Source organism: Tupaia chinensis, unplaced genomic scaffold (genome assembly GCF_000334495.1).
Source record: "Tupaia chinensis unplaced genomic scaffold, TupChi_1.0 Scaffold000602_1, whole genome shotgun sequence".
Classification (NCBI taxonomy): domain Eukaryota; kingdom Metazoa; phylum Chordata; class Mammalia; order Scandentia; family Tupaiidae; genus Tupaia; species Tupaia belangeri.
Window position 1 is genome coordinate 1,734,987 of NW_006160120.1, and position 13,801 is coordinate 1,748,787.

Consider the following 13,801-nt stretch of genomic DNA (forward strand, 5'->3'; position numbering starts at 1 on the left):
TCCTTCGATGACTTTGTAGTCATAAATATAGATAGTTTCTGCTTTTTAAAAGTCCTTAATACCAGTAACCATGTATATAGACCTGGATTTCAGTGTGTTTTATGGAACCTCTGCTTTGTTTCACAAATCTGGGACTCTCTTAATTTTTTCTTTTCTTTTTTTTGGAGAGGTTTTTGCTATAGGGTGTGTGAGCTCGCCAGAAAGAGAGAGAGAGAGACAGAGAGACAGAAAGCAAGAAATCACTCTCAGGGGTATGGCCATGCTGCAATCCCTTCTCCTCCATTCTCCTCTTGGGATCTTGGGCAGGCACTCACACATGCCTGGCGTGAGTTTAAGCCACCAGGTCTGTTTTTTAATTTGTTGGAGAGGTTTTCGCTATAGAGTGTGTGTGCTCGCCAGACAGATAGAGAGAGACAGAGAGATAGAAAGCGAGAAATCACCCCACGGGGGGATGGCCATGCCACAGTCCCCTCTCCTCCATTTTCCTCTCGGGATCCTGGGCACGCACGCACATGCGCCCAGCATGAGTTCAAGCCACCGGGTCCAGGACACGAACCGCGGTCGACTATGTGAGAGTCCAGCGACATAGCCATTACACTAACTGCTGGTCCCTCTTAATATTTTTTAAAGGTTATTTATTTATTGTCATTATTTTTAAACTTGCTGTAGGGCACATGTATTCACCAGAGGGAGGTGGGGGGGGGAGAGAGAGAGAGAGAGAGAGAGAGAGAGAGAATGAGACAGACAAAGTGAGACAGTAAGCAGCCAGCTCTGGGACTCGAACCATGGTCAGTCATATGGTAGTCTAGCACCTTAACCACCGTGCTACCTGTTGGCTCCATTCTCTTTTAATATTTTAAGAAAAGATTTCTGTTTTTCCCATTGTTTAATGGGGAATTGTCTTAAATTTCATTAATCCTGTTGTTTATGTTGAGTGTGCTGAATTACTGAGTGAAGGAGCTGTGCGGGTGAGTCTAGTGAGCCAGTGCACGAAGACTCCCGAGTCAGTTTCGGTCCTTGGGAAAACTGCCTTCACGATACCACTTTACTTTTACCACTTCTCCCTACTAAAAGTAACTAGGACGGTGTACCAAAAGCAGTAGTTTGCTTAGTATTACTCTGATCAAGTTAGAGCTGTCTTCTGGTGTCTGAATAATCCCAGACGACCTGATTTATAAGCCCCTTGAATGCCATTGAAGACGCTCTGTTAGCCAGAGTTGCACCTGCACGGCCCCCAGTGCTGGACAGTAGAGCCGCCCGGGCTGGGCTGAGGACTCTCCGGCACGCAGCAGTTTGCAGTGTGAAAGCACACCGTGGGTCGTTCAGACGTGACGTCGCCAGACCAGCAGGTGTGGCGCTGTCGGGACCTTGCTGGGGGCCCTGAGGGTTTGGGGAGCTGTCTACACTCGCTGATATGCTCTACTTGCATCCTAACTAACCTATCCTACTTCAGTTTTTGAATCAGAGCCGGCAGGCACTTGAGGTGAAAATGGAGAGCCCCACGGCTGGGGGTGCGGCAGTCATGAGGCCCATGATGCAGCCCCAGGTGGGCCCTCAGGTGAGCACGAGGGACCACTCCACGTTCGCTGCTGCGTCCGCAGCTCAGGTCGGGCTGGTGCTTGGCTCTCAGTAAATGTTTAAAAAAAAAAAAGTAATTCTGAGTTTCTTGCATAGGAAATGGTCCACGGTCCTCTTACACCTTTCTCACTCCTCTCCTGGTGACAGAGGAGGAGAGGTTCTCTCCCTGGAACTACTAATCAGTGCTTTCTAAATGAATTCCCTTTGGAACGAACTGCCATGCTGTGAGAACAGCTATTTAACGGCTTTTTAGGAATTTAAAATAATGAATTTATAAACGTTTCTCTGTTTGTAAATTATGAAATACATGATCACTGGGTAAAATTTTGAAATTGTAAATATAAAGAAGAAAATGTTCTCAGTGACAGCCTCTGAGAGGACTGATTTCCCATGTGGGATACTAATACTCTCTTTTACCTGCAGCCAGTGGTGGAGACAACACTAAAGTGTTTTCTTATTATTTTTATTTATTTATTTTTTGGAGAAGTTTTTGCTATAGGGCATGTGCATTTGCCAGAAAGACAGAGAGAAACAGAGAGACAGAAAGCGAGAAATCACCCCCCAGGGGATGGCCACACCGCAATCCCTTCTCCTCCATTCTCCTCTCAGGATCTTGGGTGCACACACACGCGCCCGGCGTGAGTTTAAGCCACCGGGTCTGGGACTCAAACCACGTTTGACTATGTGGGAGTCCAGCAACATAGCCATTACACCAACTGCTGGTCCCAGTGTTTTCTTATTATTAAAAAAATGGATTTATTCAAAGAAAATTTTAAAGAGGTTTTTGCTGTAGAGTGCGTGCTCTCACCAGAGAGACAGAAAGCGAGGACCCCCCCACCCCCCCGGGGCAGGAGGGAGTAGTCTGGCCACAGCTCCTTCTCTTCATTCTCCTCTTGGAAACTTGGACACTCACACACATGCATCCGGTGTGAGTTTTAAGTCACCGGGTCCAGGACTCGAATCACAGTTAACTACTTGTAATCATTATGCCATCTGCTGGCCCCTATTTGTTCAACGTTATTTATTATTATTTTTTTTCTTTTTTTAAAAATTATTTTTATTTCACTGTATTTATTACTATTACTATTATTATTATTATTATTTAGCTTTACTAGAGAGAGTCAGAGAGAGGGAGGGAGAATGTGAGAAAGCAAGCCACCAGGTTCAGGACTCGAACCGTGGTCAGCCATGTGGGAATCCACAGCTTTAATCACCATGTCACCTGCTGGTCCCTTATTATTTTCAATTTGGCCAGAGAGAGAGAAGGGGATAGTGAGAAAGCAAGCTGCCACGTTTGGGACTCGAACTGTGGTTGGCCATTTGGGAGTTCAGCATCTTAACCCCCAAAGCACCTGCTGGCCCCTTAAGGTGTTTTTTAATGTGCATGGGACAAGTGCCTACGTGACATTCTCCCCTGTGCTTTTAAAAAGCAACAGCTTGTGAAATGCCCTGTCCCCATTGGTATGTCTACCCGGAAGAGCTGACATCGACATTTTCCTGGTAGCCAGACACCCCGTATAAACTGAGCTAGATATCGCCTCCAAAGATGGCCAGAGTTTGTTTCCAGGAGGTGATCTGCCCCAGCTAGGGGTCCCCGATCAGCCTCCTTACCTAGCACTCTGATCACGTCTCCTCCTTAATCTTCAGACAGATTGTCCTTGCCCTCGCCTCTCCTTTCAGGCCTCCCGAGGTGGGCTCCTGCTCTCTGAGTATAACCCCATCCTCCTTTTTTCTTGTGACCTCCTCTCATGTTTCATCTCTGAGTTCAACTCTTTTTCGCTTAGTTTTATTTCACAGCTCTAGGAAGTTTGTCCTCAGAGTCTACCCCTAAACATTTTCTCATGTGAGGAACGTTTCTACTCTGTTACAGCCTGGCAGCTTGTTTCCTTTCGTATCCTGGCCTCTGATAACTTCCAGGTTCCTCTTCTGCAGTCACCACCCCCTCCCCCTGGAAAAAAAAATAAGCAAAAAGAAAAAAACACCCCACAAAACACACAAAAAACCTTTCATCATAAAAAGTTGTGCATTTTCTCTTTCCTTTAATTATTAAGGAAGGTACTGGGTGTTTTTTCTCTCCGTGATACCAAAGTACTTCGGGGTGCCGTGAGTGCAAGTCGATCTTGCTCTCCCTGTGTAATCGGTTCTTCCTCGGATATTAGCAGGGCTTCCTTAACACCCAGATGGTCGCCCAGCGCAGCAGAGAGCTGCTGAGTCACCACTTCCGGCACCAGCGGGCTGCGATGATGATGCAGCAGCAGCAGCAGACCCAGGCCTTCAGCCCACCGCCTAACGTGACCGCGTCTCCCAGCATGGATGGGGTGTTGGCGGGACCCGCGATGCCACCCGCTCCACCACAGCAGTTTCCATACCCTCCAAGTTACGGTAAATGTGACAGTGAGAAGGGGCAGGGCCTTCCCCAGAGCACACCCTTGAGGACATGGGTGTCACTGGACGTGCTGCCCAGGAAAAACAGACACAAATGCAGGTCACAAGGAAGATGAGGTTAAAAATTCTTTCTAAGGACAACAGAACAGTGCTGCAGCGCCCAGGGGATGGGGCAGTATGTTATCGTACTCAGGGGTCTTTTCAGGTCTTACTCTATCAGCTTCCTACCTGTTCGTGTGGCAGCGAGACAGCAGAGTTTTCCCTGTGTCCCGGCTTACGTGTCCCGGTACAGTGCCTGCAATCACCGCAGCGCGGGGGATGTGCTGTAGGCTTGCACAGTCTTGTTCTTGTTGACTTGCGCTTATTATTAACTAATTATTAATGACCATAATGCAGCGAGTGCTTCAGCTCAGCCTTCGTGAGGTCCCAGGAGCGTGGTTGGGGTAGAGGTGTCAGGGTGCAGCCCTGCAATTTGGGGACTGCAGAGCCTCTTTTAGGGGGGACAGGGTGATGCGGGCAGAATGCCACGGGGACAGGTTTCCACAGACAGCCCGTGACACAGTGGGGGGACAGGGTGATGCGGGCAGAATGCCACGGGGACAGGTTTCCACAGACAGCCCGTGACACAGTATCCTTTGGTGATCTAGACGGTGTCCTCCTCTGCCATGAGCCTGTCACTCCTGTGCCATCTTGGTGAGAAGCAAGAATAACCAGCATGTCACATCTTTTACTTATCACCTTCCCTGTCCCCATTTGAAAAAGAACATAGGAGTTGGCGCTCTGATTTCTTTTTTTTTTAAAGGAGTGGGACAGCAGCCAGATCCAGCCTTTGGTCGAGTGTCTAGCCCTCCTAATGCAATGATGTCGAGAATGGCTCCCTCCCAGAATTCCATGATGCAGCACCCTCAGACCGCACCCATGTATCAGTCCTCAGAAATGAAGGGCTGGCCATCAGGAAACTTGACCCGGAATAGGTAAGGAAAAGAAGTCATTCACATCCCAGTGCTGGGATTAAATCGAGGGAATTCATCTCTCCGCATTTTTCAGTCAAGCTGGTTTGGATAGATCAAAAGGCCTGGTTTTGTATTAGAAAGCGCGGTATTTGGCTTGTCTGTGCTGACTCCTTCGTACCATGTGCATGTCCAGGAGGGTGTTGGGCCCAGACAGCTGTGCGAAAAGAAAGGCAGGCCAGTCAGCCAGGGAGTTTTCTCCCCATGATGCTCCTGGCTACATATGACATTTGAGAAAATCGCGATAGTCTTTCTGCGCCTGCCCTGTGTTGCTAAAACCCACCTGGAGGTCATGCCGTGCCTTCTCTGCAGCTCCTTCTCGCAGCCGCAGTTCGCCCACCAGGGAAGCCCCGCAGCGTACAGCATGGTGCACGTGAACGGTGGCGGTGCGCACATGGGACCGATGAACGTGAACTCCATGCCCATGTCTGGCATGCCCATGGGTCCCGATCAGGTACGAGGATCTGTTCCTTACCCTCTTCAAAAGCTTTCTCTTGTTCTCGGAAGATAGCCGAAGCCTCAGCTGTAATCTGTAGGTCCTAGGTGGAGTGTAACTGGGATATATGAAAACATAGTAATTGGAAAGACTGGTTTGAAAGCATCGGGCCATTAGATACTTCGGTTAATAGGAGGACTCTGGGGCCAGCCGGTGGCGTGGTGGTTGAGGTGGCTGGATCCCACGTTCCAACTGCAGAGTTCGAGTCCTGGACCTAGTGGCTTGAAAAACACACCAAGTCCGTGTGTGTGCATGCATGCCCCAAATCCCCAGAGGAGAATGGAGAAGATACTGTGGTGGCCTTCCTCCCAAGGGGTGATTTCTCAGTTCCTGCTTTCTTCCCAGCAAGCCTCCTACAGCAAACTTGGGGGGAAAAAACGAGGAATCTGTATCAGCCAGAACCATGTTACAAACTGAGTAGACAAGGTATTTCTTCTGTTGTGCAAAAGCACATGTTTTACTCTTGTTTCTTTTCTGGTTAACAGAAATACTGCTGACAGCACTACACCAGGACCTCTGAGGGAGTCACTTACAGGTGACACCGCACCAGGATTATTGGGAGGTGGAGAGTCACCATTCAGACATCCAGCTTTGAAGAATGGATCGGCTTTGATCTCCGTCAGGGGTATTCCACGGGATGTCATTTGAGCAGGACTGGATTTTAAGCTGAAGCGCAATATCTACCTGTTTCTTTTCCCCTCCTTCTGTGTATTAAGGAGTTCAAAACAAATATTTTTGGCATTCTGTCTCCTAGGGATGTGATTTTAGAGACAGAGAGAGCGTTACTGATCACAGATCTGGGCCACTTCTGCCTTGCTAGCCAAAGTCTCTCGCATAAGTGGGTGGGCAGAGGCCACTGGCAACACCAAGAGCTGGGACGCCGGTGTCTCCCGTTGCAGGACTGGACAGAGCGTAGCCCCAGCCTCCAAGTATTGATGTCGCTCCCAGGTGGTTCTGTGTCGGCCCTTTGTCCGGTGGCATTGGCATTTCTGCGCTCCTGTCCTTTACTGATGGCTCTGAGTTGCTCTGTCCCTGTTCTTTGTTGTCCTAGGCTGTCCTCTGATGAAGATTGCCATTTGCCCTTCGTGTCCTGTAACATGTCACCTCCAGGGGTTGTCGTTGGTGTCAGTGGCTTTGCAGAAGGGAAGATGAGACGACAGTATTTAATTGTAGCAGTAGCCAATTGTTCACACGCTAACGTGTAGCCGTGTGCACTTTATTTAAAAAGTAATGGATAAATGCAATATTCTTGAGGTCTTGAGGAATGGGGAACCACATTCCTGGTTTTTGTCTACACTAATCTGTTAGACAAGAACTATGTTTTTTTTCCTTCCTTTTATTTACTGGTCTCACCCTTTGCCTATATGGTAGAGCAATAATGCTTTTTGAAAATGAACTTCTAAAACCCCAAGGCCAGGTACTGCATTCTGAATCAGAATTTTGCAGTGTTTCTGTGAATAGATTTTTTTTTTTTTGTAAATATTACCTTTAAGATATTGTATTATGTAAAATATGTACATACCTTTTTTGTAGGTCACAACAACTCATTTTTACAGAGTTTGTGAAGCTAAATATTTAACATTGTTGATTTCAGTCAGCTCGGCATGGTGAGGCTACGGACAGAAGAGACACCCCTGCGTTTGGTGGCCTGGAGGAGGGACCGTGGTCCACGGCTTTTCCTTCCTCCCCAACCTTAGATGCCTCGCTCTTTTCAGACTCGGTCTAAATGCTTTTAACATGATCATTCATTTAGACGTAGGCATTTGCCTTTTTTTTTTAAAAAAAAAAATTCCTCTACCAGAACTAATAAGCACTTTGTTAATTTTGGGGGAATAATAGATATGGGGAAATGAAACTTAAAAAGTGATATCAAGAATTAAGAAATCAAGCAATTTGATTTTAAAAAGAATCTTTTGGATTTTAAGCAGTCCATAAATTAAACAATAGCCATTCATGTTGTTTTTTTTTTCCGGTCTGTCTTTTTAATTATGTTGCCTTTTCATCCATTTTAGGCGTGCTCTAAGATTTTAGTTGCTGGGACCTGAATCCCACATTGAGGTCTCAGGAGTAGAATCCTTGGTGTGTAGTTCTGGCGTCTGCTCAGCTGTCTCGCCTTTCTGTTCCTAGGTGTCTCACTGCATCCCTGTGAGTGAGAACAGTGTCATGGCTATTTTTCAGGAGCTCAGAACCCACGGAGCCAGTCGTGCTGTGCTCAGCCACAGGCTGGCTGCCGTCCAGGCACCCTCCCACCCCTGCCCCCCACTTTCTGCTGTTGCCTCTTCTTGACACCTGTTCTCATCTTTTGGGAGTTGGGGGGAAGCCATGTTTAATTCCCGTTATCTCTGTCATTACATTAGGTTCCAGCAGTTGGATGAAATTAATTTTGGGGGAATATTTATGCATTTCAAAGGTCTCTGCCAGCCTTAGTGTCATTTTCTAGCAATAACTGAGAGCCCGCTAACGTTATTTCGCACGTGTTTAGCCAGGCTTCCTGGATGTTTCTGAAGGTAAGATCACTTCATTTCTTCGACCTGCTTATGAGTAAGTGAAACCTGCTCTTCCAGAACCGCCCCGAGAGTGGATCTTATCTTCCCAGCAGTGTGCAAGACGGTTATGAGTTAGCCCCTCACCACCGTTTCCTTCCCTACCCCCCGGGTAAAATAAATCGGAGACAGTCAGCCCACACTTCCATCCCAGCGGCCTCTACCTCCAGACCACGCGGTCTCCCGGGTGGAGAGAGGCACAGCTGAGTCGGTCTCTGTCAGGTGTTGGACCCTTTGAGTCGCGTTCTTGGAGAGAAACAGAATGGTGCTCTTAACTTTCTTGACTTTTAACAATGACTAAAAACACCAAAAATCAGAAAGTCTTGTGATGCGTTCCGCAGTCCTGACTCTGGGCTCCCTGGAAGGCAGCAGCATCCCTTTTTTGTATGGGGAACGAATGACGTTTATGATAAGTCTTTCTATTTTCTACTTATTTCATCGGTGCACACTCAAGATCCCGGTTTTCTCTAGTAGGTTCAGTCTTGGAGCTGATTTGTTATCTGTCTCGATCACCCTTTTATCTTTTTGGGTAACTCTTTGTACTCCTGCCGCCTACCTCTCCTCACACCCCCTTTTTTAACCCTTGGTGTCTGTTGGGTGAGCAGTGTAAGTGATCTTCTCATCTGCTTTTAGACTGTGAGATATTTCCAGTACCTACACTTTTGCTGAATCCAAAGATATATAAATAAAAAAAATATATTTTATAAAGATCAAAATGATATAAAGGGGATTCGTGTTTCTTCCTTTAAAAATAAAATAGAGGTTACATTGTTAATGTCCATGTTAAGATGCCACTTTGTAAACTGTGCATCTGGACTGAGAGGTGTAAATATCCGTAAACAATCCACTGAGCTTATCGGTATTTAATAATGAGGTGAGTTAGGGGAATATGAGGGTGGGGCGTTACGGAAGATAACTGGCCTGATCCGGAAGTCGTCTGATCCACAGGGGAAGAACAGCTGGGATGTGCAGATGGGATCCAGTTACCCAGAAGCCCGTCCAGTTCCCTTTTGTTTGCAAACCATGAGTTTTGTTTTCAAGTAGGAAATTCACAGGAGCCAAATCTCTAGAATAGATGAAAATTTACCCCTGCTGCCAAGGATAATGAGTTGTGTTCAACTCCAAGGCAGATTATTAAATAACGAGCAGGGTTTCCTCTTCCTGTCTTTCTAGTATATGGAGTTTTGAAAATGGAAATGTCATTCTGAGAGCAATATGAAATTCTCAGGAACTGAGTTAGGGTATTGAGAATGAATTCAATTCCACCAAGTTTAAGTGTCACTTAAAAAAATGAAACTCATTCTTCACACTGCAAAGATGGAAACCCCGAGGGGTGACTTATGGACGGGGAGGGTGAGCTGTGACTGCTTTGCTGATGTTGGGATGTCGTTGTAAATAAAGGTTTCTATTTAAACCTGGAGCCTAAAGAGCTTGCATTTTTTAATTTTTAAATCCCCATTGGACTAGGGGCAACGGAGGAGGCTAAGGAAGCTTGTTTCCAATTTTAGTAGCAATGTCTGTGAAGTTAAAACAGAACAACTTCTGCTCGGGAACACGGCCTGTTTGGAGTGGAAAAGCATGGAACTGTTTTTACAAAATGAGAATGCTTAGGAGTCACCTCCGTCGTCTGAGAAAGGGGTTGGACTGGCGAGTAGAGTTCTCTTCTCCCATTCTAGAATTTCGACAACTACTTACTTGTAACACTGAATAAGTCAGATCACCTGGTGCATGAAGAAGGGTTGGCTAGGGTGAGTTGTTTTGCAGTTGATTTATACTTTAAAAAATGAAGTTCCAGAGCTGATATAAGACGAGACTTACCTGTGAGATCCCTTGAAATATTTTAGTGATAATTTACAACCATCTACTTCCCCTTAAAAATCCTCTAAACCCAAGACATCTCCTTATAAAAAGGAGTTGACTGGTCATTTTTAAAATGCCTTTTTTTTTTTTCTTTTTAAGAGAAATATTTTTGCTACAGGATGCATGCACTCCCTGGAGAGACAGAAAGCGAGAAATCACCCCCCAGAGGGGTGGCCATGCTGCAGTCCCCTCTCCCCCATGCTCCTCTTGGGACTTTGGGCATGTAAACACATGTGTCCAACGTGAGTTCCAATCCACTGGGTCCAGGACTCAAACCATAGTCAACTATGTGGGAGTCCAGTGACGCAACCATCATACCATCTGCTTTTTGTTAAAGAAAAACCAAACACACCAAAAAACTCCCAAGAATGGCCTTTTACAAAATGTCAAAGGTTTTTTCATACCAACTGCTGGTCGTTGGCTAGTTTTGAACAACGTATGACAATACTTAGACTACAAAATCTCTTTACAAATACAATTGCATTAAAATGTGGGGACATACATCAACTTCATTTCTTTTCAGTATCTTAAAAAAAAACATCAGTTCCGGGACAGATAACAGAGGACTACCGAGGGAAACGGTGTGTGGGCAAGGAACAGGCATGGCCACGACGGCAGGGCTTTTCTTTCACACAGGCCACAGAGCGCGTTTATTGACACCAGCACTCCTGAAAACTGGGTTTCTTATTAGTCAGATTCCCCTAAACGTTCCCGTGTTGGTTACATGTAAACAGTCCCGTATGTACAGTGAAGTCAGTCTCCAGAGGCAACCAGGGCTACCGTTCCTCGTTGGTGGCACTTCTGTGCTCCGCCTCGTCGGCAAGCTCTGTGCGCTGTCCTCAGCATCTGCCCCTGCAGGCCGCTCTGTCCCGCTCCTTCGTTTCCTCTTTGCGATGAATCAAAAGAACAGGATTTAAACTGGGATCGTTTTTTCCCTTACAATTTAAAAGCAAAATTCCAGTGACTTTTCACCCTTGGGGGGTGTTTCCAAGAACATCTCTGCCTTTTTCCCTTATGAGGCTCTCCGGGAGGGTTAGTGGTGACTTTCTGATGTGAAAATGAACCTTGTGCAGCTGGTGAGGTACAATCCAAAGCAAAAGCAAGGGCAAAATGGATTTCCTGACGTTCTCTCTGCTCCCGATGGTTCTCCAGGATGGGTCACTGACTGAAAGTGAGTTCTGTCTGTCGGGCCTCCCAGCCTCCTCACGCGTGGTTAACACTGCCTGCACCATCAGGTGAAGCCTCTGTGCTTCGGGGAGTCCACGTCTGTTGATCCTAGCCTTCCCAGCCTTCCCACAGCTGCCCCCTAGGGAAAAGAATGAGCTCGTCTTAGCATCCAATCAGCAGCTGCCCAGGGCTTCCTGCTCGGCCCTACAGCAGACTCGGATCCTTGCTTCAAGGATGTGGCTGCTGAGAATGAACACTTCTAGGCCATTCAGGAAGGGACTGCCACCACCTGTGACCATCTCACTTAATACCCGGCTGGCAAACAGAGCATTTAAGGATCCAGGTAGAGTCGTGGCTAGGAGGATGTGAGAGAGAATGGTTCTGTGTCTTAGTTCCAGAAGCACCAACAAAATGCCTAGGTGGCTTATTATTATTGTCCTATTAAAGCCACATGGGTTCATGTGCACATAAAGTAGTGAACAGGCCAGAGGTTGAAAGCGGCAGCTCACCAAGGGGATTTGTTTGCCTGCATAGTCAAAACTAGTTGCCAGTGTTAAAAAAAAAAAAATCCTTACACATATCTGCATTTTGGGATTTCCTTGATGAATTAGAAGATCAGACAAACTCCATCTCAGCTCTGCAGGGAACAAACTAGCCGCTCCCTATGCTCTAGGGGGGTGAGCATTCCTGGTGCCACAGTCTCCAAGAGGCCCCTGCCAGCCTCTGTTGGTGCTGGAGTGAGCATTTGCAGGATGGTCTTTGGGGAAACCATTGAATGAAACCACCCTACTGCTAACGTGGTAGACCAGTTAGCCCTTTCGCAGCCACAGCCTTCAAGAAGTCTGGCAACTAAATATGTCAGTGCTTCTCAGCCTCGAAGTGTTAACTTGAATTTACCAAGCACAGATTATTAGAGAGACAGCGGGACAAGATAGTAATCTAAAACAACAAAATGTACTCGAACAGGTTATCTCCCAGAAAAGACATCTCTGCTTCCCCTCCTTGTGAGAACAGACGGGGGCAATGAGAAATGGCATGCACACAGAATAGCCTGGACAACGAAGCAAGTCAGAACCAGGGTTCTGCTTGTCGACTGGCTCCTCAACTCACAGTGATTTGGAAGAAGGTCTCTTCATTTCTGGCCACTTTCGACGCTGAAACTGCCTGAGTTTTCAAGTGTCAAAAGGAGAATGAGTGTTAACCATCACCAAGAAAGAAAAAGTCATTCCCAAAGAACTGTACGGAGAAGGCCTCCTAGGTGACACCTAGCATTTTGGGGGTGACCCAGGTCCCTGGCAGACTAGAGAAAGGGCAGTCTCTCAGCCTGACAGGTGTAACCTCATAGAGGGAACTAAAGGCTGGCCCAGATAGGAACTTCCCTCAGGCTTACCTGTACTGCTCGTAGCTTCCTCCATCTTTAAGTCCTAGAGGAGGGAGAATGACAGGATAGGGACAGGAAGTTAAGAGAAGAATGGGGGCCAGTAGGTGGCATTGGTCACATTTAAATAAATAAAGTTAAATAATTAAAAAAAATGGCAGAGACAATGACAAGGTTTATAACTGCCATTTTTTTAAAATCTACTTATTTAGTTTAGTTTTGCTGTAGTGCATGTATGCTCGCCAGCAACAGAGAAGGGAAGTGAGGAACAGAGAAGGGAAGTGAGGAATCACCCCCCACACAGGATAGCCATGCTGCAATCCCTTCTCCATTCTCACCTCAGGATGGTCTTTTTTTAGGCTGTGGGGTCTAAGACTTGAACTGTGGGATCCAGCTGCCCTACTATGCCACTGGCTGGCCCTATAACTGCCTTTTAAACAAAACCAAACCCAAACCCAAACCACCGACCTAGAAAACCGTCCAGGCTCTGTCACAGTGCCACTGCTGTGTGATGCTGGTGGTGTTCTGTGGGCAGGCATGGGTGCTCCCTGTCCCCCAGGGAGCCTCACAGCCTGCTGACCTGGGCTTCCATGTCTGTGCTAGGTCCGGTGCTTTCACCCAGCACTGGCCTAGTCACAGTGAGAAGGTAGACACGGACATGAGTACCCCTGGCCCTGACAAAGGTGTGGTGGCAGGGAGAGCCCGTATCTGGGTTCTTGGGAAGGTTTCCTGAGGATTTAGCAATGCGGTCAAGGGCAAGGGCTTTGGAGCTGGCCGAACACGAGGATAAGAAAACTCATCTAGATGGTTATCACGACTGCTGGCCAGTGTAGTAAAGCCCTGGACCCTGGGGCTGGGCCTGCGCGTATGTGCTCGCACCTTGACCCTAAAGGCAGCATGGGTTGTGGGTGTCATGAAGCCACTGGTGCGAGTCCTGATGCCACCAGGTGGTACTGCTGTGTCTCCCACGGACGCTCTGTCTGCCCTCCCCTCTTCTGATCTGAAGCTGGCAGCAGCCTCTCTCTGGATTCTTCCGGAGCTGCCCAGCCGTCTTCCTGACACCAACACTCCATGCCTTACTAGGTACAGGCCAGGACTGCATCCCACTGTGGCTAGCGAGCAAATGCCTGCCTTCTTTCAGCCCTTCCCATCTTACAAGATCTAGCTGGCACCCAGAACTTGGCGCTGCGGATTGAGCTCTGTGCCACAGAAAAGCCGGGAGTTGTCTGGGACTCTCACTGCTACCCCCAGAACCAACCCTCAGTCCCAGTGTTCTTGGGACTTCACCCTGGAATCTTAAATCCGTCATCTTGGCCCCCGGCATTACTAGTCCCAACTGCCATCACCTCGCTGGATACCCTTGTCCCTTACTGTCCCCCCCCCC

General features: G+C 47.4%; 2 protein-coding genes across 8 annotated transcripts in view; one reads left to right on the plus strand and one right to left on the minus strand.

The window, feature by feature from the left end:
• NCOA3 (nuclear receptor coactivator 3) overlaps nucleotides 1-9,432 on the plus strand; it is a 126,278-nt gene extending 116,846 nt beyond the window's left edge. For 3 of the 7 annotated variants that reach the window (XM_006158556.3, XM_006158555.3, XM_027775743.1), the window contains 5 exons: nucleotides 1,454-1,558; nucleotides 3,738-3,960; nucleotides 4,766-4,937; nucleotides 5,286-5,427; nucleotides 5,955-9,432. In XM_006158556.3, coding sequence (XP_006158618.1) covers nucleotides 1,454-1,558; nucleotides 3,738-3,960; nucleotides 4,766-4,937; nucleotides 5,286-5,427; nucleotides 5,955-5,966 — 654 coding nt within the window. In that variant the 3' untranslated portion in view covers nucleotides 5,967-9,432. The other 4 variants (XM_006158558.3, XM_006158557.3, XM_027775745.1 and 1 more) reach the window with 3 other exon arrangements.
• Nucleotides 9,433-10,232: 800 nt separating this feature from the next.
• SULF2 (sulfatase 2) overlaps nucleotides 10,233-13,801 on the minus strand; it is an 87,981-nt gene continuing 84,412 nt past the window's right edge. Inside the window, exons 21-23 of the mRNA XM_027775747.1 lie at nucleotides 12,430-12,463; nucleotides 12,150-12,203; nucleotides 10,233-11,178 (exon numbers count right to left, since the gene is read on the minus strand). Coding sequence (XP_027631548.1) covers nucleotides 11,148-11,178; nucleotides 12,150-12,203; nucleotides 12,430-12,463 — 119 coding nt within the window. The 3' untranslated portion in view covers nucleotides 10,233-11,147. The remainder of the gene's footprint in view (nucleotides 11,179-12,149; nucleotides 12,204-12,429; nucleotides 12,464-13,801) is intronic.